Source organism: Micromys minutus (genome assembly GCF_963924665.1).
Source record: "Micromys minutus genome assembly, chromosome: 9".
Lineage (NCBI taxonomy): Eukaryota > Metazoa > Chordata > Mammalia > Rodentia > Muridae > Micromys > Micromys minutus.
This window is the reverse complement of record NC_137978.1, coordinates 6,990,308-7,013,183: the sequence shown is the minus strand read 5'-3', so window position 1 is coordinate 7,013,183 and position 22,876 is coordinate 6,990,308. Positions and strand designations below refer to the sequence as shown.

General features: G+C 39.8%; 1 protein-coding gene across 4 annotated transcripts in view; it reads right to left on the bottom strand.

The window, feature by feature from the left end:
• DOCK7 (dedicator of cytokinesis 7) overlaps window positions 1-22,876 on the bottom strand; it is a 174,791-nt gene that overhangs the window by 34,843 nt on the left and 117,072 nt on the right. For all 4 annotated transcript variants that reach the window (XM_080921575.1, XM_080921576.1, XM_080921577.1 and 1 more), the window contains 4 exons: window positions 19,776-19,945; window positions 17,437-17,591; window positions 2,694-2,876; window positions 2,458-2,593 (listed from right to left, as the gene is read on the bottom strand). In XM_080921575.1, coding sequence (XP_080777701.1) covers window positions 2,458-2,593; window positions 2,694-2,876; window positions 17,437-17,591; window positions 19,776-19,945 — 644 coding nt within the window. The remainder of the gene's footprint in view (window positions 1-2,457; window positions 2,594-2,693; window positions 2,877-17,436; window positions 17,592-19,775; window positions 19,946-22,876) is intronic.

Below are 22,876 nucleotides of genomic sequence, written 5' to 3'. Positions count from 1 at the left end.
GGTTAAGCATTGATCTACTACCTCCTTGAGAACCTTCCTCCACCCTCCAAGAAATCCTTGCTTAAATATTTGCTTTACTCTTTGTTCATAACATCAATTATTAATTTTTAATGAGACAGGGTCTTACTCTGTAGTCCAGACTGGCCTGGAATATACTATGTAGCCAAAGCTGATCATGAATTTAAAACATAATCCTCCTGTCTCAGTCTGACAAGTGTTGGAATTACAGATGGGAGCACCCTGTAGGTGCTATAACATTTATTCCCATTAAGGCCATGTTACCTGACAGATGTGATGTCCCTTTTGTTCAGCACTTAATAACAAAGTATCTGGAATATACTGAGCAGATCCCCAGAGCCCATACACATGCTAGGCAGATGTGGCAGGCAGCCTACTTGTAATTTTAGCCACGGGAGGCAGAGACGGGAACCTTTAGAACAAGCTGGCTAGCAAGATGGTCATATCATAGCACTTTGGGTTAACTACAAGGTCTTGCTTCAAAGAATAAGGAGAAATGTTTGAAGAAGATTCTCACAGCAACTGTAGGCCTCCACACTCGGCATGCAGTGCACCATAACAGAGTAAGTTCTTCTTATTCTTTGTGTACATGGGGGGGTGGGGAGGGAGAGAGGGAGGCAGGCTTGACATAGGTGCTGAGAACTAAACTTCTGTTCTCTAAGGAGCAGTCTACAGTTACTTCCCGGTTCTATAGGAAAGGGAGGGAGTGCTTCCTCCTCAAGGATTTCAGGTTTGAAGGCAGACTGGATAGCAGGAGGAGACTCAACAGGCACCAAAATTTAGCCTGAGTGGACAAAGCACTGGGGCTGGTGAAGAAATCCACAGGCATGTGATAGAATCAGATTCCAAGCTCCCAACTAGGAAATGAAAAGTCCACTTCTAAAAACAGTGAGAGGATGGAAGAACAATGAAGGGAAAGTATCATCATCATCATCACTGTAAATATGTGTTTCTATGTGTGTGCACGCAGGGACACACCATGGATCCCTGGGGCCGCTGCAGGAGCATTAATTGCTGAGTCATGGTCCAGCCCTATTCTGAAATGTATTCTGATCGTATCTACCCACTTACCCAGCTTCCCACGGGCATCAGTGCTTTCTCTCCTTCAGAACCTATGCAGTTCAATTTGTGTCACTCAAATACTCTTGGATGTAGTGCCTGCCACGGGCACGGTCAACATACAACCTTAAAAAACCTGGTTCCGCCACTTGCAATAGCTCTTATGCTAGGGGTGGGAATTCCTGCTACCTCCGTACTGGGGTTGTTGGCTTGAGCTCCATTTTTCCTTCCCAGGCAGAACATTTCTTACTCATTAAATTCTAAACACATTTAGTATATAAAACCTATTTAAAACAAATGATCTATGCTAATATGGTCAGAAATTGTAATTAACAGTTATAGTTCATAGGCCAGATGTGGTGGTCTACACACCAGTAGCCCCTGTATTTGAGGAGTGAGGCAGGTGGTTCACCAACAGTTAAGGTCAGCCTGTCATTACACTTTTGGTTCCAGGCCACCCGAGGTTAGGCTTCCAGACAAGACCCCATCTCAAAATGAATAAATATATAAAGCAAAAAATAAAATCCATCACAGTCATACTTCACCCATCTCACACCCAACAGACACAAAGGACAGTATGTGTTCTTTACACAGATGACTAAGCCATTCCTCTGGCATAACAGTATTTTATCAAAATTCATGTTTGCATGTCATTTTAGCTTTTACAAATGCTGAAATATACATTTTCATCACAAAAATGATAAGATAGGTATTACACTACCTTTTCAATTCTAGAAATAATTGCAAAGAGGAAAGGAAAGGAAGCTGGGAGATTAAATATCAAGTCCAAGGTTAATGGAAGTCAACCTAGGGTTAGAAGCAGATCTCATCTAGGAAAAAATATTTTTTCTCCTTCTCATGTTAGTCTGTAGGCAACATTTTTTATGTGATATATATTAATTTACTGTGCAGACTACAACATTTAATAGTAAAGAGGCAAGTTACATATATTAAACAGTAACATACACCAGACTGAGAGACTATGTGCTGTGTGGGTTTACCAACTGTAACAAGTATGCTACTCTTAAACATCCCGATAATGGAGGAAGCTATGCAAATGTCTGTACAGAGGGTATACAGAAATCTCTGTCCTTTCTGCTCAGTTGTGCTCTAAATCAGGCGTCTTCTAAAAAAGGATCAGGAAGGAATGCTATTGATACATTCACAAGAGTAAAACTATGACCATCCAGAGCAAACTAGGACACATGCCTGTCATCTTAAATCAGAACTTCATCCAGCATCTTCAGAGAAGCAATTACCACATTGATTCAGTTACATTCAAAGAGTTTCTGGAAAGCCATGGTAGATTTGCAACAGTGATGACTAGAGGACGAAGTTCTTGGAAGTGATGCAGCCCTAACCGAGAGAAGATGTACTTACCCAGTTGCCCCCGGCTCCGACGTACCATTTCCTGCCTGGCACCAATGCTCCCCAGGATGGCTTCTTCAAGCTTGGCTCTCATGTCTTTTGATTTCTTAAAGGTTAAGCTATTCATTCTTTCAAATACCTTTTTCCCCTAAAATTGAAACAGCAGAAGAGGCACTGAGGACACTTCCTTCTTCCTTTCTACATTATTTTACTTCCTTCTAAGTTTCAATGGTGCGAAGGCTACTCACTTTGTACTCAAAGCAAGATACACACAGGTAAAGCAGGTCTAACAGCCGGTTCAGCTGGAGGACTGAGAGGTCTGTAAACCATTTCTGCAGAACTGTTTCATCTGCATTCTTGAGAACCCAAAGCAGACAGATCAAAAGACTCCGGCTTGATTCTGCTGAGAAGGTGGTGTGCTGTCTGCCACTCTGAAAACAGGAACAGCAGCATGAGACCCACTGACCAGTGATCTTTTTTTTTTTTTTTCTTTTTTTGCACACACAACTCCAGTATTTGTGAACTCAGGTAGAAGGCCTCCAAGTTTGAGGCTAGCCTGAGCTACCTATCAAGCTTCAAGAAAGCCTGGTTATATTGCAAGACTCTGCCTAAAATCAAAAGAATAAATATTCTTTAAATACACTACTAATTGCTTCTTAAATCAAGAAATTGATTTGATAACACATAAGAAATCCAGCCATACAGAACCCTAAGGTTGGAAGTTTATGAACAGCAGTACACATTGCTTTAATCTGGCAGAACTGCCAACAGAGAACAGTGTGTTAGGAGAAAGCATAAAGAGGAAGCAAAGTTTCTATTAGACTCAAAGAACATATCGTCAACATCAGAGGTGATGAAAAGATGAGCAAAGCAACTGACTCAGAGTGAGTGTAGTTTGAATAAAACATGACCCACAGTAAAGTAATGCGGACACCGTTTAGAGGGCACTGCTTCTTCCCAAGAACCAATGACAGAAGGGAAATGCTAAGCCATGCTCTAGTGGTTTGTATGGGAATGTCGTCCAGAGTCTCAGACATTTAAACACTGGGCTCCCTGTTGGTGGAACAGTTTGAGGACCTCTGGATAGTGCAGTCTTGCTGTAAGAAGTGCATCAGCTGAGGCAGGCTCTGAGAGCAAAGCTTCAGCCATTTCCAGTTTGTGTTCTCTGCTGCATGCTCATGGTTGAGATGTGAGCCCTCAGCTTCCTATTTCCGTGGCTGTGCCTCTGCCAGCTGTCACAGAATGCTATCCTTCTGGAGCTTTATGTTAATAAGCACATAGTAGAAAATGCTACTTTTATTTATGGCATATAAACTGAAAGGTATTTTCAATCTGTGATCTGAATCAGGACATAGCAATGTAAAGTTGAAAGGAAAATAAAGCACATTAACTCACTTATGGGATCATTGACTAGTGATCTTATCACTATTTTAGTCAGTGTACTACGCCCTTCACACACACTATTTTTGTCTTGGCTAACCAAATTCTGAAGCCTGTGCTCCCTACCTGAGCAGTTACTTGTACCGACAATTCTAGAGTTTTGATTTCTTTAAAAACACAGAAATATTGTAAGAATATGGTCTTATTTTAATCCTAGGTATAGGGATGTGAGGCTGTTTCAGACTGTCCTCAGCAGCTGGCCATAATTTACCTCATGCTCTAGCAAAAACATGTTTTCTGACAGCTGCAGATAATTTCTGCAACTGTGTGACCTTTGGAATTCTAGGAACTTCAAAGGGTATTATATAAACCAGAGGTTGATAACTGTTGGTCATTCAGAGAGATTGATTTGGTTTGTTAATGATAGGTTATTTATACTGTTAAAATGGGTTGATTTAAGCCAGACTAGATTATATTAAAGGCAAGTTTATTGGAAAACTGCACTGGGGGAGTTCACTGGTCCCAGGGACCAAGGCCAGGGAAGTCACCAAGGGAAAATGGGAGGTGGGGTGTAGAAGGGAGGAAGAGAAAGGGGTGCTTGGAGGGGAGGAGAGGGGAGTATAGCAGAGAGACCAAAAATGCCCAGACTAAACAGGAAGGAGGCCCTGGGGTAAGGTCAGCCCAGCCTTGGGGCTGGAAAACTCAAGGTTGGAGGCAGGGTATGCCAGGTAGGGACTGTGGGATGCCAGGGAAACCCATAGATCAGGTCCGTTTCTTATGTAAAATATGCACCCCAGTTCTTTGTTCCAGGTTCAAAACCAAACAGTAGCCAAGCTCAAAGAAAAACCAAAAGAAATTAGATTCAGTGATCACTACCTCTCTCTCCCCTCTATCAGTCTTTCTCCAATCTAGTGAAAGGGGTAAAATGGGGATAAAGGGTGGGAAAAAAAAGAAGCCACAAAGTAGCAAAGCCAGGATACAGTTATTTGAACGTTTCCTTTAAAAAAAAAAAAAAAAACAGGAGATAAGTAAGGAAAGGCTCAGGAAAGCTGAGCACACTCAGCTACCCGGGTTATGATTTCACAAGTCTCCATAATCTTCCTTCTGTGTTCTGGCTGAAAATGATGGTAGCAGCTAACACAAACACACATGCTGTCCCAGGCAATGTGCTAAATACGGAATGCCTATTAACTCACTTAACTCTCACCAGCCTACAGAGATAAATATCACTAACATCCCTTATTACAGCAAGGAAGCAGAGCCATCACAAGTCTTTAGCAGTCAACAGTAGGTCTTGGGTCCACGTTCAGTAACTGTGGCTCCAGAGACAAGCACATACACTGCCTCTGATGCTCTTGACCATCAGTGAGGACCATGTGGGATACAGAAAGCAAGGGACACAAATTTATTGTTACCGAACATTTTTAGAAAGTCAGGTGATTAGCACAATGTGATTTTGGTGTATGTGGAGAGACAAACTATAGAGAACAGAAAGCATTAAAAATGTCCTATGTATTCTGAAATATGATGTGTAACAGCAGGAGATATGGTTCAGTTAATAAATGGTATTGGGACAACTGATTCTGAGGCCCTGAGGGTATGTACAGTCTCACAACCTCCTTACAGCCTCCCCCTCACACTAAGGATTTTTGCAGTCCCACACACTTCAGGAAGAAGTGCTTCAACCTTATCTGGGCAGCCCCTAGAATGTAGGGAAAGAACCTTAATATATGACCCAGGCAAGCGCCATTAACAGCACTTCCCAGGGAGGAGTGTCTTATCTGCGCAGCCCTGGAATGTAGGTCCTGAGATGTAACCCACGTTGGCAGCAGCCAATCGATTTAAAAGTCAACTAAACCCACCAATGCTTGCATGCCTGGTCACCATCGCTGTAGCCCCCGTTACTAAGTGTATAAAAACTGTACAAATGGATAGCGGGGTCGCCTCTCCTCGGGATGTAGGCCACCCCAGTGCACTGGACTAATAAACCTCTTGCATTGATATCCGATCTCTCGTCTCACTCATGGGAGCCTCAAATAGATAAGACTCAATTTGGGTCTTATAATTTTTCTTCAGGGGAAAATAGTGGATTTCTATCTTGAGTCATTCTGTAAAAAAAATAATTTCAGATCAAGAAAGAATGTAATTAGGAAAGATAACATTTAAAACCATTAGGAAAAATATAGAGAACAGTATTATAGTTCCTGATAACCAAAGGCACAGCCACCAAAAATACATTAATAATTTTATTTTCAAACTGCTGAATACTTCGTTATCAGTTCACCAAAGAAACACAAATTTGGTAGAGTAACAAGGGGAAAGGTCTAAACCTCAACTGAGGGGAAAGCAGAGTAAACAGACAAATCCCAGTGAAGGCCAGAGTATCTAAATAGAAGCTGCAAGCACAGGACACCATAACTAAGAGAAGAATCATCGGATCTGAACAGCAGGAATCTAGGAACTACATCATACACTAGACCTAGATGTAGACATAGAAGTGGGAAATGTATCTTCACTGAAATCCAGAAGCTCCTGACCGTCAGATTCAGCCTCATGCAGAAAGGAGTAACCAGAAATATAAAAGTTCTAATTCTTTTTCTTTTCTTAGATATTTTCCTCATTTACATTTCAAACGTTCTACTCCTTTACCTGGTTTCCCCTCCAGAACCCCCACCCCTGTATTCCATCCCCTTGCTTCTATGGGGTGCTTCCCTACTTACCTACTCACCCACCAACTCCCTCCCACCTCTCCTACCCTGGCATTCCCCTACAATAGAGGACTCCTCTGCTACATATATGGCTAAAGCCATGGGTCACCTCCATGTGTACTCTTTGGTTGGTAGTTTAGACAAATGGGACCTCATAAATTGCAAAGCTTCTGTAAGGCAAAGGACACTGTCAATAGGACAAAATGGTAATCAACAGATTGGGAAAAGATCTTTACCAAGCCTACATCTGATTGAGGTCTAATATCCAATGTATACAAAGAACTCAAGGAGTTAGACTCCAGAGAACCAAATAACCCTATAAAAATGAAGTACAGAGCTAAACAAAGAATTCTCAACTGAGGAATACTGAATGGCTGAGAAGCATCTAAGGAAATGTTCAACATCCTTAGTCATCAGGGAAACGCAAATCAAAACAACCCTGAAATTCCATCCCACACCAGTCAGAATGGCTAAGATCAAAAATTCAGATGACAGCAGATGCTGGTGAGGATGTGGAGAAAGAGGAACATTCCTCCATTGTTGGTGGGATTGTAAGCTGGTACAACCACTCTGGAAATCAGTCTGGCGGTTCCCCCCAAAATTGGACATAGTACTATCTGAGGACCCAGCTATACCATTCTGGGCATATACCCAAAAGATGCTCCAACATATAACAAAAGCTCTAATTCTTAAACATCCAGAACTCTCTCTAAAGATCACTGAATGTTACAGACATTTTGAGCTGAATAATAAAAATTCTATGTACAAAAAAGAGCTGTTAACTAAAGCTACTATAACAACCTTACAGGCCTGAAACACACATCAAGGATGAAATAATGAGAATCACTGAATTAAACATTTATCTGAAGGCCGAGAAAGACTGTCCAATAAACAAACAGGAGAGGAGTATGTATGTATGCTAACAATGGCCAGGGACAGTCAGCAGAAGGAATGAACAACAGTAACCTGAGTCTTGCCAACACACCTCTAATGGCTTTTTCCTTTTTGACATCTTTGGAACAAGCTCTCACTATGTAGCTGACCTCAGACTTGCAATTCTCCTGCCTCAGCCTTCTTAGTGCTGAAATTACAGGCACAAAGGAACGAACATATTCAAACATTCAAAACTACTGAGATAATAAAAAAAAAAATGCTAGCCATGGAAACAAACCATTTACATTAACTACACATAGGATAGACACAAAGAAGATCATATTAAACATTTAAAACAATTTTAATTGCCATGAAATTTGAATAAATTTTTACTAGATTATAATTGATAAAAATTAGTATAAGAAGAAACGGTAAAGTCGAATAGTCTTATTCTTAGAGCCATGAGAAGAAATACATCTAATGTCAAAAAAAACAAAAGAAAAAAGAAAAAAAAAAAGAAAAATCCCTAACACACTCTACTTCCTCAATGCAAGCACAGAGGCGAGAGACATTCTCAAAACTCCAAGAAGGAAGAAATCTGACCTACAAAACAAGAACATGAGGAGAATGGAAGGAAGGAGGATGGCCCAGATCACTGCTAGCTTAGCTTTCATCTCAGACCTGGAAACGACATTCAGAGAGAAAGATTCCAAGCAGAGTTACTTAAGAGCACAAATTTCATGGCTGTTTTAATAATTAACTGAAACCAGACATTAGTGATGGCTGTTGCCTTTAACCTCTGTACTCAGGAGGCAGGGGCAGGCAGCTCTCTGAGTTTGAGGCTAGCCTGGTCTACATTCCAGAGCTACATAGTGAGATCTATTTCAAACAATGACAAACAAACAAATAAACAAAAACAACAACAAACATAATTAGAAAGATAAACAATCTGATTATCTAAATGACTGAACAAAGTTTTAAAAATCATTTAATTAAAAATATAATTTTTAAGTAAACATTTTGTCCCCACCCGTGTGTGTGTGTGTGTCACATGTGTGTGAGCCATCTACTGTGGGTGCTGGGAACCAGGCTCTTTAACACAGAACATTCACAGTATCACGCTGAAACCTTTCCTACAGTGCTGAGCATCAGGCCACGCTGGAGATCCCAGTCGGCACAACCAACTGTGAAAAGCAAATAAAAGGAACAGACTAAACTGTGAACACCTGACTCCAGGTCCCGATGTTGGGACTGCAGACATGGGCCATGACGCTTGGTTTAGGTTGGACTCTGTATTGCACTTCATACATTTTTCTACATGGAATTTTCACCAAAAGCATGCTACGCAAGAAAAATCAATTAATTGGAACTCATCAAAATTACTAATTTTTATATTTTGATATACCTGGCTGAAACAATTTAATTCACACTTCTGAAAAAATTTAGCTTTTTAAGTGTTCCACAAAAACTGTTTGAACTCTTTCCATTTGGTAACAAGTAACAAGACAAAGAATTTCAACAGCCCTTTCTCCAAAAAAAGGGGTGTGACAATGCTCATTTACCAATATGCTCATGCCATTTAAGAAGGACTTAGCTCCTCAAAATGTTGACTGGACTGCAGAAATGTCCAGCAAGTCTACTCCAAGGTTACTACCCAAGAGATATTCACTACGGCATTTATTACTCCTAAGAGTCAAGAAACAGGAGTATCTAAATGTTAACCAACTAAACACAGATAGACAAACTTTAGGTATACCATCGGAATGCCAATTACTTGGTGCTTTAAAAAAAGAGCCACAGAGACCTGGCTAAAGGAATGGAGAGGTCTTAAAGACACACCTGGCGAGTGACAGGAACGAGACCACAAGTAACCCAGCACAGTTTGATTCACATGATTAAGTCTACAAAAACAGAAGGCAGCTTAGCCACTGTTTTGTTGGGCTTGCTAGAAATAAGGGGATGGAAGACACAGGATCTTTTTGGGAAGACAGAAATGTTACCAAAGTTATCCTGTGGAGAAGGCTGCGCAGCTTTAAAATTAACTAAAACTATTAAGCTGTACAGTTAAGCAAGAATACTTGAAACATATAAAGCTATTAAAAAGCAGCCAAACATAGAAGTGCCCTTATATGTTACTGTATTTTCTGAAAGAAGTAACTTAAAGCTTTTTAGAATAGAAACTGGCTCCATGATAGTTTGTCTCCTGTTTCCAACACTCCCTCCCCCTCAATCAGTACGGGAGATCTTCACCGAGTACTCTGCTAAACTTAAAAAGCATGAAATTGAAAGACTACTTGTTAATTTGACAGTATTCTTAGAGTTGATACAGTGGGTTAACAAAAGGAAGGAAAAGAACATAAAATAAGGTATTGGCAGAGATGCCGGGGCACAGGCCTGGTGAGGGTGCACCACAAGTAAACAGTGCAGACAGGGCTTGGTGGTGCACGCAGAAAAGGATCCCCTCTGGCCCACAGTAAGGCCCAGGCCTTTGTCAGAGGGAACCAGGGTCTGCTCAGAAAAGGCAGTGCTCAAAGATGGGCTCCACAGGCCTTCTTACACCTGGAACAGAGATGAGCCAGGCACATAGGTCCTGGGAGAACACACCGGGAGTTCTCAGAGAGGGAATACTGTGCTCTCTAGAAAAAGGTTCCATTTTGGTCTAGAGAAAGAGCCAGGTCTCCGACAATAGTACTCAGGACCTGTGGGCACAGGGCTGAGCACCCAGAAGCGCCTCGCAAGAGCTTCCACACCTGGGCCCACAAAGACAGAGCTGAGTCACTGCCACCAGAACTCACTGCTTGCCCACAAAAAGCCAAACACTCAGAAGCAATTTTCTTCCTGACCCCACGGGCCCTCAGATCCACAGGAGAGACAGGTACCAGTCACTGACAACAAGACCACAAATAATCACAGATGACAAGATGGCAAGATGAAAACGAAAGAACTTAAGCAATGGAAAACAAGACAACCTGGTGACATCAGAACCCAGCTCTCCTACCACAGCAAGTAGTGGATGCCAAATACTCCACAAAAAGAAGATTCAGACCTGAAATCATACTTCACGATGATGATGGAGATCTTCGAGAAGAGAGTGAATAACTCCCTTAAACAATCACAGGAGGACACACATAAACAAATAGAAGCTCTTAAAGAGGAAACACAAAAAACACTCAAAGAACTACAGGAAAACACAATGAAACAGCTGAAGAAATTGAAAATGGAAATAGAAACAATAAAGAAAACACAAAAAGAGACAACCCAGGAGATAGAAAACTTAAAAAAGAATTCAGGAGTCACAGATGCAAGCATCACCAACAGACTACAAGAGATGGAAGAGAGAATCTTAGGCACCAAAAACAACATAGAAAACATAGACAAAACAGTCAGAGGAGATGCAAAAACCAAAAAGCTCCTAACCCAAAATGTACGGGAGATCCAGGACACATGAGAAGACCAAACCTAAGGTTAACAGGAATATAAGAGGGAGAAGAATACCAACTAAAGGCACAGTAAATATCTTCAACAAAATTGTAGAAGAATGAGATGACCATGAGCATAAAAGAAGGCTACAGAACTCCAAATAGTGTGGACCAGAAAAGAAATTCCTCCCGACACATAATAGACAAAACACCAAGTGTTCAAAATAAAGAAAGAATACTAAAAGCCATAAAGGGAAAAGGTAAGGTAACATATAAACAATCAAAATTACACACAACTTCTAAACAGAGACTATGAAAGCTAGAAGATCCTGGACAGACATCATTCAGACCCTAAGAGAACACAAATGTCAGCCCAGACTGCTATACCCAGCAAAACTCTCAATCACCATAGATGGAGGGACCAAGATATTCTAGGACAAAACTAAATTTACACAATATCTAAACACAAACTGAGACCAACAGAGAATAATAGATGGAAAACCCAAAACGAGCAGGGAAACTACATCCTAAAAAAAAAAAAAAAGAAGAAGAAGAAGAAGAAGAAGAAGAAGAAGAAGAAGAAGAAGAAGAAGAAGAAGAAGAAGAAGAAGAAAATAACTAAGCAAAAAAACCAAAAGAAGAAAGACACATACATAATTTTACCTCTAAAAGCAAAAATAGCAGGAAACAGCAACCACTATTCCTTAATATCTGTTAACATAAATGGACTCAATTCCCCGATAAAGAGATATAAACTATCAGACTGGATACATAAACAGAATCCAGCATTTTGCTGCATATAGGAAACTCATCTCAGAGACAAAGACAGACACTATCTCAGAGTAAAAGGCTGGGAAAAAAACCTTCAAAGCAAACAACCCCAAGAAACAAGCTGAGGTAGCCATGCTAATATCAAATAAAGTAGATTTTCAGTCAAAAGTTATCAAAAAAGATAAAGAAAAACACTTTTTACTCATTACAGGGAAAATGCATCAGGATGAATTCTCAATTCTTAACATGTATGCTTCAAATAAAAAAGTACCCATATTCATAAAACAAACCCTACTAAAGCTCAAAACATACATTGCACCACACACAATAATAGTGGGAGACTTCAACACCCCACTCTCATCAGTGGACAGATCATGGAAGCAGAAACTGAACAAAGATGCAATGAAACTAACAGAGGTCATGAACCAATTGGAATTAACAGACATCTACAGAACATTTCATCCTAAAACAAAAGAATACACCTTCTTCTAAGCACCTCACGGTACCTTTTCCAAAACTGACCATATACTCGGTCACAAAACGAGCCTCAATAATATAAGAAGATTAAAATACTCCCATGCATCCTTTCAGACCACCATGGACTAAGGCTGGTCTTTAATAACAACAAAAACAACAAAAAGCCCACATACACATGGAAGCTGGACAATGCTCTACTCAATGATAGCAGGGTCAAAAGAGAAATAAAGAAAGAAATTAAGGATTTTCTAGAATTTAATGAAAATTAAAGCACAACATAGCCAAACCTATGGGATGCAATGAAAGCAGCACTGAGAGGAAAACTCATAGCTCTGAGTGCCTCCAAAAAAAAAAAAAAAAAAAAAAAAAACTGGAGAGAACATACACTAGCAACCTGACAGCACAATTGAAAGTCCTAGAACAAAACGAAGCAGAAACACCCAAGAGGAGTAGATGTTAAGAAATAATCAAACTCAGAGCAGAAATTAACCAAGTAGAAACAAAAAGAACCATTCCAAAAAAATCAACAAAACCAGAAGCTGGTTCTTTGAGAAAATTAAGAAGATTGATCAACTCTTAGCCAGACTAACTAGAGGGCAAAGAGAGAGTATCCAAATTAACAAAATCAGAAATGAAAGTGGAGACATAACAACTGAAACTGAGGAAATTCAAGAAATCATCAGATCCTACTATAAAAGCTTATACTCAACAAAGCTGGAAAATCTGGAGAAAATGGATAAATTTCAAGACAGATACCAAATACTAAAGTTAAACCAGGACCAGGTAAACCACCTAAACAATCCCATAACACCTAAAGAAATAGAAGCAGTCATCAAAAGCCTCCCAACCAAAAAAAAGCCCAGGACCAGATGGGTTCAGTGCAGAATTCTATCAGATATTTATTGATGACCTAATACCAATACTCTCCAAACTATTCCACAAAATAGAGTCAGATGGAACACTACCCAAATCATTCTTCGACGCCACAATAACTGTCATTCCTACACCACACAAAGATCCTACCAGGAAAGAGAACTTCAGACCAATCTCACTTATGGACATTGATGCAACTCAATAAAAACTCAATAAAATTTTTGCAAACAGAATCCAAGAACACATCAAAACGATCATTTACTACATCCCTGAGATGCAGGGATGATTTAATATATGGAAATCCATCAACATAATCCACCATATAAATAAACTCAAAGAAAAAAAACCACATGGTCATCTCACTAAATGCTGAGAAAGCATTTGACAAAATTCAACATCCCTTCATGTTAAAAGTCTTGGAAAGAGCAGGAATCAAAGGCCCATACCTAAACATAATAAAATCAATATACAGCAAACCAATAGCTAACATCAAACTAACTGGTAAGAAACTTGAAGCAATCCCACTAATTCAGGGACTAGACAAGGCTGCCCACTCTCCCCCTACCTATTCAACATAGTACTGGAAGTCCTGGCCAGAGCAATTAGACAGCAAAAGGAAATCAAAAGGATACAAATCGAAAAGAAAGAAGGCAAAATATCACTATATTCAGATGACATGATAGTAATTTAAGTGACCCCAAAAATTCCACCAGAGAATTTTTACAGCTGATAAACAACTTCAGCAAAATGGCTGGATAAAAAGTTATCTCAAACAAATCAGTAGCCTTCCTCTACTCAAAGGACAAACATGTGGAGAAAGAAATTAGGGAAAAGATACCCTTCACAAGAGTCACATACAATATGAAATACCTTGGTGTAACTCTAACTAAGCAAGTGAAGGACCTGTATGACAAGAACTTCAAACCCCTGAAGAAAGAAATCGAGAAAGATCTCAGAAGATGGAAATATCTCCCATGCTCAAGGATTGGAAGGATCAACATTGTAAAAATGGCCATCTTACCAAAAGCAATCTACAGATTCAATGCAATCCCCAGCAAAATTCCAACTCAACTCTTCATAGAGTTGGAAAGAGCAATGTGCAATTTCATCTGGAATGACAAATAAAACCTAGAATAGCGAAATCCATCCTCAACAACAAGAAAACTTCTGCAGGAATCACCATCCTTGACCTCAAGCTATATTACAAAGCAATTGTGTTTAAAACTGAATGGTACTGGTACAGAGATAGGCAGGTAGATCAATTGAACAGAACAGAAGATCCAGAAATGAACTTTCTCACATATGGATTTTGACAAAGGAGCTGAAAACATTCAATGGAAAAAGGACAGCCTCTTCAACAAATGGTGCTGGCTCAACTGGCACTCAGCATGCAGAAGAATGAAAATAGACCCTTTCTTATCTCCTTGTAAAAAGTTCAAGTGCAAGTGAATCAAAGATCCACATTAAACCAGATACACTGAAACTATTAGAAGAGAATGTAGGGAAAAGCTTAGAACACATAGGCACAGGAGAAAATTTCCTGAACAGAACACCAATGGCTTGTGCTCTAAGATCAAGGATTGATAAATGGGACTTAATGAGATTGCAAAGTTTCTGTGCGCCTAAGGACACTGTCAAGAAAAGAGAACAGCAGTCAACAAAGTGGGAAAAGATCTTCACCAATCCCACATCTGATAGAGGTCTAATATCCAATATATACAAAGAACTCAATAAGTTAAGGCTCAAGAGAAACAAACAATCCTTTTAAATATGGGATACAGGACTAAACAAAGAATTCTCAATGAGGAATATCGAATGGCTGAGAAGCATCTAAGGAAGTGCTCAATATCCCTAGTCATCAGGGAAATGCAAATCAAAACAACCCTGAGATTCCACCTCACACCAGTCAGAATGGCTAAGATCAATCAAATGACAGCAGATGCTCCAGAGGAATACTCCTCCACTGTTAGTGGGGTTGTAAGCTGGTACAATTACTCTTCCTCAGAAAATTGGACATACTACCTGAAGACCCAGTTATTCCACTTCTGGGCATATTCCCCAGAGATGCTCCAGCATATAAGGACACATGTTCCACCATGTTCACAGCAATGTATTTATAATAGTCAGAAGCTGGAAAGAACCAGATGTCCTTCAACAGATGAATGGATACAGAAACTGTGGTATATTTACACAATGGAGTGCTACTCAACTATTAGAAACAATGAATTTATGAAATTCCTAGGAAAATGGATGCATTAAGAGACTATCATCCTGAGTGAGGTAACCCAGTCACACAAGAACAGACATAATATGCAGTTACTGATAATTGGATACTAGCCCCAGAAAGTTCTGAATACCCAAGAAACAACTCACAGATCATGAAACTCAAAAAAAAAAAGGGGGGGGGCAAAAAGTGGAAGCCTCAGTCCTTCTTAGGAAAAAAACAGACAAAAACAAAAATAAGCAAAAACAAAAAACAACAACAACAAAAAAACCCAACAAGTGTATAGCACCCACACAGAGTGGGGTACACCTAGACCATAAATCATTAATAACTCAAGAGCTAAGAAGATAGCCTTGTGGCAATTTTTGGTAGTTAAAAATCATTATGTTTAATCTATACACACCAAGAAAACTTTGACTATTTCCATGTTTCATTTTGTTTTACATGTACTTTATGCTTATGGTAACTAGTAAGATTTCAATGTATAGTATCAAACCTTTAAAACAAATCAAGTACTGACAAAAATATATTCATATAGTTTTATGCCAAATGCTTTTAAAAATCTGTACATGTATCTCTTTGTTAAAAAAAATAAGTTGTAAGGAAAAAAAGAAGAAAAAAGGTGTTTTATTTATTTTTTTAATTGAACAACTTTATTTTAAAAAACAAAGATAAATGTACAGATTTTAAGCATTTTTGCATAAAAGTATATGATTACATTTTTGTCAGTACTTGATTTTTTTTAAAGGTTTGATTGCCTTAAAATCTTACTAGTTACAATGAGCATAAAGTAGCTGTAAAACAGGATGTCACCTGGAAATAGTCAGAGTTGTATAAAGATTAAGCATCATGGTTTTTCTTTTTCTTTCTTTCTTTTTTTTTTTTTTTTTGGCCTTTGGTTTTCTTGAACTTCACATAGTCTGTGAGTTGTTTCTGGAGTGTTCAGAGATTTCAGGGGTTAGTAACCAATTATCAGTGACTGCATATTATGTCTGTTCTTTTGTTACAAGATTACCTCACTCAGGATGATATTCTCTAGACGTATCCATTTTCTTAAGAATGTCATAAAGACATTGTTTCTGATAGCTGAGTAGTACTCCATTGTGTAAATGTACCACAATTTTTGTATCCATTCATCTACTGAAGGACATCTGGGTTCATCCAGCTTCTGGCTGTTATGAACGTTGTAGTGCATGTGTCTTTGTTGTATGTTGGAGCGTCTCTGGGATATATGCCCAGGAGTGGGAAGGCTGGGTCTTCAGGTAGTACTATGTCCAATTTTATGAGGAACCACCAGACTGATTTCCAGAGTGGTTGTATCAGTTTACAACCCCACCAACAGTAGAGAAGTGTTCCTCTTTCTCCGCATCTTCACCAGCATCTGCTGTCATCTGAGTTTTGGATCTTGGCCATTCTGACTGGTGTGAGGTGGAATCTCAGGGTTATTTTGATTTGCATTTCCCTGATGGCTAAGGATGTCAAGAACTTCCTTAGAAGCTTCTCCGCTATTCGATATTACTCAATTGAGAACTTTTTGTTTAGCTCTGTACCCCATTTTTTAATAGGGTTGTTTGATTCTCTGGTGTCTAACTTCTTGAGTTCTTTGTATACCTTGGATATTAGGCCTCTATATAGAGGTGGGGTTGGTAAAGATCTTTTCCCAATCTGTTGGCTGCCATTTTGTTTTCTTGACTGTGTTCTTAACCTTACAGAAACTTTGCAATCTCATTAAGTCCCATTTATCAATCCTTGATCTTAGAGCCTAAGCCATTGGTGTTCTGTTCAGGAAATATTCTCCTGTGCCTATGTGTTCTAAGCTTTTCCCCACTTTCTCTTCTAATAGTTTCAGTGTGCCTGGTTTAATGTGGAGTGTGGAGACCTTTGATCTACTTGCTCCTGAGCTTTTTACAAGGAGATAAGAAAGAGTCTATTTTCATTCTTCTGCATGCTGAGTACCAGTTGGACCAACACCATTTGTTAAAGAGGCTGTCCTTTTTCCATTGAATGTTTACAGCTGAAAAACGTGTTTTATAAAGTTCTGAATGACAAAACACAAGTTTGCATCCTGTATGCCTCAAGGATAACAGTTTTCAAAAAACTTTGTCCGTGGCACATACTATTCTGGCAATGTTTATATTTTTCACAGAATGCAGAATACCTCTGCACCGGATAATACAACAACCTTAGCACTGGACCTCTTTGCATATATCTGGTAGTCTATAGAAATAAAACAAAACCTCCAATTTTTATAAGAGGTTCACTTTACCGTTGATGTGAGGAGAAAACTGCCAGGTCTTGTTAGCTGAGGGACAGAGGTTCCTGCAATTGCCATGGCTACCGTCTGGCTTATCATGCTTCCATTCTCGCTCTCATAGTCGTCAGGGGCTGTACAGATTGGCCTTCCTCGTTGACTGTGTGTTTCTGAAGGGAAAGGAAGAAAACTTCAGGTCAGCGAACAGTTGTCAGGCATGCACTCCTTGCCTAGTGTCCCTCCTTTCCTGCTCTCTTTAAGAGAGAGACATCACCTCACACATCCAGCTGACTCTTGGACAACACAGGTGATTTTTACTCTCCCAGACTCAACTCCTACTCCTCTGGCTGAGTGGCAGCCTTACAGACACTGAAACAGTAAGAACATCCTAAGCAGAGGCGATTAGCGCATAGTACATTAGATACTTTAGACACATTAGCTCACTGTAATAGCCACAGGAGACAGCTGTATTGTTACTATGGTAATACACATATAGTACAGTATGAGTCAGAACTAATTGATGCTGTTGTTTTAATGCTGCATTTATATTTATTTATGTCTTTTGCTGCCAAGTATACATACTGTGTCTATTTTTAAAATCAATTTTATTTTTTCATAATAGATTTAGATACACTATGGTAGAAATAGCTTTTCAAGTCTTTTATCTATATTTTATCATTCATCATATAATTTTTAAACTATGTATCTTGTTTTTTTCAAATGGTAGCAAACCTTAAAACTTTTTTCAGTTTAAACCATATGTTTTAAGACACTATCAACGTTTTATCAAGATTCATTTCTTTTTAAGCATTAAAACACTAACTCAGTTCTACTGTTGTACTTTCTATTGGAAAGCTGAACTGAGTAGTTACAAAGAGAGATCTAACTGCATGAACTTTTCTGCCTTCATTCAGGAAACAATTCAGTGATCCAAACCCAGGGAGGTTAGACTTCACCAGTCTCCTTTATTCCCTAACATTACCATGTATCCAGGAAATGTTTTTGATTTCATTAAACTGGAACTACTTTATCAGGCTAATTGCTAGTTAAATATTGTTATAATCCAAACTGTACCTTTAAGTACTTTCTTTTTTTCTAATTATATATTCTCTGTATTTACATTTCAGATGCTATCCCCTTTCCTCCAGTCCCATGCCCCCTCCCCTCCCATTGCCTCCATGAAGGTGCTCCCTCTCCCAACCACCCTCTCCCACCTCAGCACCTGGGCATTTCCCTACACTGGGAAAATAGGCCTTCGCTGGACCAAAGGCCTCTCCTGTCATTGATGCCAGACACTGCTGTCCTCTGCTGCATACGTACCTTGAGCCATGGGTCTTTCCATGCGAACTCATTGGTTGGTGTTTTAGTCCCTGGGAGCTGTGGTGGGTTTGGTTAGTTGATAATTTTGTTCTTCCCATGGGGTTGCAGACCCTTTCAGCTCCTTCAGTCCCTTCTCTAGCTCCTTCACTGGGGTCCCCATATTCAGTCTGAGATACAACCATCCTCCTCTGTATCAGTATGACTCTGGCAGAGCCTCTAAGGAGGCATCCCTATCTGGTTCCTGCCAGTAAGCACTTCTTGGCATCAGCAATAGTGCATGGGTTTAGTGGCTGCATATGGGATGGATCCCCAGGTGATTTAATTATCTTCTAAATAGTCAAAATAAGATGAACAAAACTTTGTAGGTTCTAGTTTTTAAGGAACAGCGTAGTCTCAAGATGCTAACTTGGAATAAACACAATTCTTGATATGCAGGAGAACATTAATTCGACACACCTCTATGAATTAAACTGGTGATAAGGGCAGTAGACAGAAGTCAAGAACTATTCTCTCTTAATAAGCATAGTACACATGCATATAAACATATTTATATTTTCTAAAAGGTAGGTACAAACTGCTATACACTCATAATTTAAAATTCATCCTAAAATCTCCTTAAGGGAATCTTATAGTGAATCTCCTCAAATACTTAGAACTTTTTAACAGCATTGTTAAGTATGGTTATTTACAATTTATTTTGATAGGGCTGCATTTTAGAAATAACATAAAAATTATTTTCACATTTTTCTATGTATGTGTGTTTTGCCTGCATCTGCATGTGAACCTTGAACACGCCTGGTACCACAGAAGGCAGAAGAGTGAAGGGGAGGAGCCCCTAGACCTGCAGTCACTGGCTGTGAGCCACCACGTGAGTACTGGAAATCGGACTGCAGACCTCTGCAAGAGCAGCAGTGCATTTAACCACTGAGCCTCTCTCCAGCCCCAGGATCTAGTTCCTTAATATATGCTAACCTTAAAAACATTTTCTACAACTTTTAGATAACAAGCTTTGAAAACTCTGTTAATTCTATTACCTGTAAAATCATACAGCTGAGGGACAGTTTCCATGATAATACCAATCAGAGGAAGGTACAACATCGCCACCCGAGCCTTTATCTGAGGGTCAGAGTACCGTGGGTCGGAGTCGTGACTGGACAGTAAGTTGTGTACCATATTAATGACTTTCTTATGCAATCCAAATAGTCTATTTAAAAAAAGAGAGATGAAGAAAAAGCAGCAATAAGTCACAGAGATTAGTAATATCATCCAAACAAAGAGTAAGGAAAAACACTTGACCAACCTTGTTTAATTCCTTTCCTTAATTTTTGCCAGATATAATTTTGGGCAGGGGGTCTTCCATACAGGATTTCTTTGTACAACCCTGGCTGTCCTAGAACTCACTCTTTAGACTGGGCTGGCCTCAAACTCATAAAGATCCAGCTGCCTCTGACTCCCACGTGCTGGAAGTAAAGGTATGTGCCACCACGTGGAGCCAGTTACCAGCTATATTCTTGTGTATTTATTCCTATAAAGTTCACATTAAAGTATGTAAAATGCATAAATTTGAAAATGGTATAAAGTAAATATGGTAGAGAAGGAAGCACCCAACCCATCCTCTAAAAAGTAAACTTTTTGATTAACTCTATACCAGTGTTTTGATTGACAAGGAACACAAGAGCACACACGGTACCAATTTCAATGAAAATTTAAATATTATCATCATGTGTAATGAAGTGGGGGCTGCACGTGTGCCGTGGTGACGTGTGGTTAGAGGACGGTGTCAGTTTGCTCCTTTCACCGTTTCGTGGGTGGAGCTGGGGACAGGACTTAGGTCATCAGCTTACATGGAATCCACTTTATCTGCTGAGCCATCTCACTGGCTCTGAAGTAACAATTCTGAAGTAGAACCGTGAAAAAATATGCTGAATGAAAGAAATGATGTAGAGAAATACAAATACTATGTGACTCTGTTCCTACAAGACACCTAAACATCTAGGAGATACAAACAAAGCCAAAGAAAAGACAGGATGGTCATTTGACAGGGACTGGAGTGTTTATTGGCTATGGAACTTCATTTCTGCCAATAAAAACATTCTAAAATTTGTCATGTGTGAACCTAATGTTACACACTGCACACTGTTCACATTTATTAAAAACACATTACTTCCTCTATTTTATTTTATTGTGCCAAGTATATACACAACTCTTTGTATGCATGTGTAAGGAAACCTGTACATGCAAACCACATGTGCATGTGTGAGTCATGTATGTGGATGAGCCACAAGTGTATATGAGTGTGTCATGAGTGTGTGCATGTGTCATGAGTGTGAGTCATAAGTATGTATAGATGAGCCATATAAGTGTATGAGTGTGTCAGGAGTGTGTGTAGATAAGTCATGAGTATGTGTGGATGTATCATGAGTGTGTATTAGGGTGAATCATGAGTGTGCATGGTAAGTGTGAATCTTGTGTGTGTGTGTGTTATGATTATGTGTGAGGCATGAGTGTTCATATAAGATGTAGATGTGTAGAGATTAGAGATAGACATCAAATGTTTTCCTTAATTGTTTTCTATTTTATTTTTTGACACAAGGTTTCTCACTGACCCCAAAGTTACCAACGTGGCAAGGTCAGCTGGCCAGTGAGCTGTAGGAATTCTCCTGTTTCCACCTTCTCAGAGCTGGGATTGCTCGCCACGCTGCTTTGCCAGCTTTTCCTGTGGTTGCTGGAACCAGAACTCAGCTCCTCATGCCTGAATGGCATCCCTCTTGCTGAGAGAATGGAGCTACCTCCCCTGCCTCTATTAGAAAAGTCCTCTATCAACAGATGACTTATAATCAGTAGGTTGGGTCTCTTTTGACATTGATCTTTTTAACACAACGTCTTTGTTTGTGTGCCTTACTTAGGTCCTTCTGATTTCTCTACCCTAGCAGAGGACTCTTAACAAAGGTTCCTACCCTCTTCACTCCCTTGTCCTCTCTACAGACTGAGGCACTTGGACTACACAAACCATCCTGGTTACAGAGGACACACTCCAACCAGCCCTTCCCCTGTAGCACACAGCAGCCTCTACACCTGTCCTCACAGGAGAACTCACCAGCAAGAGCTTCTCTTAGCAAAGAATGGCTGCTTTGGGCCTGCTCTGGCCAAATCTTTTAAACATGCTCATCTCGTCTAAATGAGGTTTTGTTTGTTTTAATTTATGTGTATGTGTAAATGTGACTGTGAAGGGTAGGCATGAAGGCCAGCAGGGGGCATCAGATCCCTTGGAGCTGGAGTTACAGGTGGTTGTGAGCCATACAACATGAGTGTTAGGAACAAAACTCAGGTCCTCTGCAAAAACAGGAAATACTTTTAGCTGAGCCATCTCTCCCAAGCCCAAATATACCCATTGTACTGGCTGATTTTTTTGTGTCAACTTGACACAGATGGAGTTATTACAGAGAGAGGAGCCTCAGTTGGGCAAATGCCTCCATGAGCATTTTCTCAACTAGTGATCAAGGGGAGGGCCCAGCCCATTGTGGGTGGTGCCATCCCTGGGCTGGTAGACCTGGGTTATAAGAAAGCTGAGCAAGCCAGGGGAAGCAAGCCAGTAAGTAACATCTTTCCATGGCCTTTGCATCAGCTCCTGAATTGCTTGAGTTCCAGTCCTGGCTTCCTTTAGTGATGCTGTGACCTGGCAGTGTAAAGCAAATAAACCCTTTCCTTCCCAACTTCCTCTGGTCATGGTGTTTCATCACAGCAAGAAATCCCTAAGACAAACAATCCTCTCTTTTTTTTTTTCTTTTTTTGTCTCAGAAAATGTTCTCCCCATGTAGTCAGTAAAGCCCATCTATTTTCCTTTAACAATTTCAATAACCATCCTGACCTAATTCCTGCCTCAAACAAGCCGTTCCTGTTTTAAAAGCTGATCTTAATTTTAATTATAGGTTATTTATAAAGCCTATGTTCAAACCCCGTTGGAAGCACTTTCACAGACTCCTGACTCCCTGTTGCTGCTCTTCCAACTGCTCCCAAGTTTACACACTCCCCGAGAGGTCAAGCCCAATGCTGAGTTTTTACAACTTCAACAGGAGCTTTACACACACACACCTTCTTCCCAACAAGCTCCTCTCCTACCTTCATAGCCTTACCC